Source organism: Cyprinodon variegatus, unplaced genomic scaffold (genome assembly GCF_000732505.1).
Source record: "Cyprinodon variegatus isolate N-32 unplaced genomic scaffold, C_variegatus-1.0 Scaffold93, whole genome shotgun sequence".
Taxonomy (NCBI): domain Eukaryota; kingdom Metazoa; phylum Chordata; class Actinopteri; order Cyprinodontiformes; family Cyprinodontidae; genus Cyprinodon; species Cyprinodon variegatus.
Window position 1 is genome coordinate 567,930 of NW_015150546.1, and position 2,102 is coordinate 570,031.

The following is a 2,102-nucleotide window of genomic DNA, read 5'->3' on the forward strand; positions in this document are numbered from 1 at the left end:
AGAAATAAAGGTAAATTTTGCTGCTAATAAAGATTGTTGGTGAAATTTAGACAATTTTAGTGGTAATTTTGAAACCTCATAATCACAATTTAGAAGAAAGGTTAAGCCTCTGATTTTTCTAAAAATATTCCGTTGTTTAAAGTACCAAAGTGATTCTGGCATTCTTTTATCCATTTTATCTTAAAGGTATGGTTAATATCCATATAGTAATATCCATTACTTCTCGAGGCTGCTGTTTCCAATCTATCATTTCGGGTGACGTGCGCGAAGTGACGTAGGGGATGTTTGGGGCTCTTTAAACCCTGCCGCTCACCGCGGCTTTTAAACACTGCCCTCACCGCGCGCTACACTCTGCTTCCTCGTGATTGGCTGAGAGCAGACCTGGTGGGCACGTCCCTATTGCGTCATGCCAAAAAAGGGAGAGAGATGAAAGCTTACCGAGAGAGAGAGCTTAAGTAGAAGGCAGGCGCAGCAGCTATATCCGCCAGTTGGAGACGGACGTTACCAGCTGCTAGCTACTTTAGCCGCAGTAGACAGTTAGCATCTAGCTGCCAGAGTACTAGTTCCTTTAGTGACACATAAGGGTGTGAGCAAGGAGAGTCAGAGTGACACTGTGAGAGTCCAGGCTGTGAGCGCCAGCTCGGCCGTCCCAAACTGACTCTTAGTGATTGTGTGAAGCTGCGAGAGCCTCAAACAGAGAGACATAGAGAGAGTTTGTGTACACACAAGCCCACATATCTGCCTCTGTTTATCTCAAAGCAGCGTGTCTGCGAAGGTGTTCATTAGCAAGAGAGGAAGCAGACCTATAAAGCCTGTTTACAATTGGTGTCCAGTTACTTGGCAGCGGATCTACATCGCTTACTGATAACCGACCAGCAGCAGCAGCATGTGAGTACCAAGGGGGGGATTGAGTGCGTTTATGAATGAGTAGTCTGCGTTTGGTCTGGCTGCACCAAGCATTGTGACTGTCAGCCTTGGAGCAGACCTCGTTACTACACAGCTGTTACTTAGGGACATGTGCAACTCTGGAGTCCTCCTTCACCAAAGAAACAGGGTTTAAAACCTGTCCCAGTTGTAAAAAGTTTTAAATTCATTGTCTTTGCCATCTTTTTGCATTCATGATCTAAGTAAATAATCCATAAACTAATTAATAAAGTTGTTAAACTCCCTTGTTATGCAATAAATGAAGCTATCACACATAAAGTTATAAGGCAGTAAGAAAATAAGGTAAGAAAAAAAATTGCAACAAAATATTGGGGCTTATTTATTTTATTATTAAAGTTTATTTGCAATTATTGGTACCACTGGTAAATATGGGTAGAAAAAAGACTAATATTACATTGTAACTGCATAGTTTTACATTAATAACATTATAAATAAATGCAACTTTCATTAGATGCTCCATGCTTCCATGGAGTTTAAATATGTCCAGGGCAGAGGCGTAGCCAGTTTTATAAGAGGGGCCAGGCAATAACCAATGTACACTGAGGGGTGGCCGAAAGTGGATTGACATCAGAACCCCGCAGTCAATCTAAACTGTTCCAACAGGAAAATTAATGAGCAAAACATCCATATTTTCTAAATAAAGACTAACTATACTTTCCCAAAGCCTTTGCTATCAAATAGATGCAAACATTCGTAATTTCTAGATTAAAGGTATGGTGGATAAACTCTTTCAGTTTTGAGTTTTGGGGTGTAAATCTTTAACATTGTCATTACTTACCTACTTGTATCAATAAGCGTTATGCATTCTGCATAAAACTGATATTTACAAGTACTAAGATCTACATAAATTGATTATTTGATATTTTTTTTTAAATTGTTATTTATCTTTGATTTCACTGAAGACTCCTACATTACTTGCAGAGATGCATACTTTTCTCTTTACCTAATAAAACACAAAATCTAGCTCTGAAAAGAACAGGAATTCTGTACTTATCATCTTTGATGTTAGTATATTGATGTGCAAAATTAACCATAAAAAGTTAAAATGTTTTGAATATTCCACTTGAGAGTATTACTGTTGCCACCATCTGTATTAGAGGGAAAAAAATGGTATGGGTGGCCAATGATTGGCGAAGGCTCGCCATGGCCACCCCTGG

General features: G+C 39.2%; 1 protein-coding gene across 1 annotated transcript in view; it reads left to right on the forward strand.

The window, feature by feature from the left end:
- Nucleotides 1-453: 453 nt before the first annotated feature.
- pc (pyruvate carboxylase) overlaps nucleotides 454-2,102 on the forward strand; it is a 373,340-nt gene continuing 371,691 nt past the window's right edge. Inside the window, exon 1 of the mRNA XM_015373837.1 lies at nucleotides 454-888. Within this exon, the coding sequence (XP_015229323.1) occupies nucleotides 887-888 (2 nt within the window). The 5' untranslated portion in view covers nucleotides 454-886. The remainder of the gene's footprint in view (nucleotides 889-2,102) is intronic.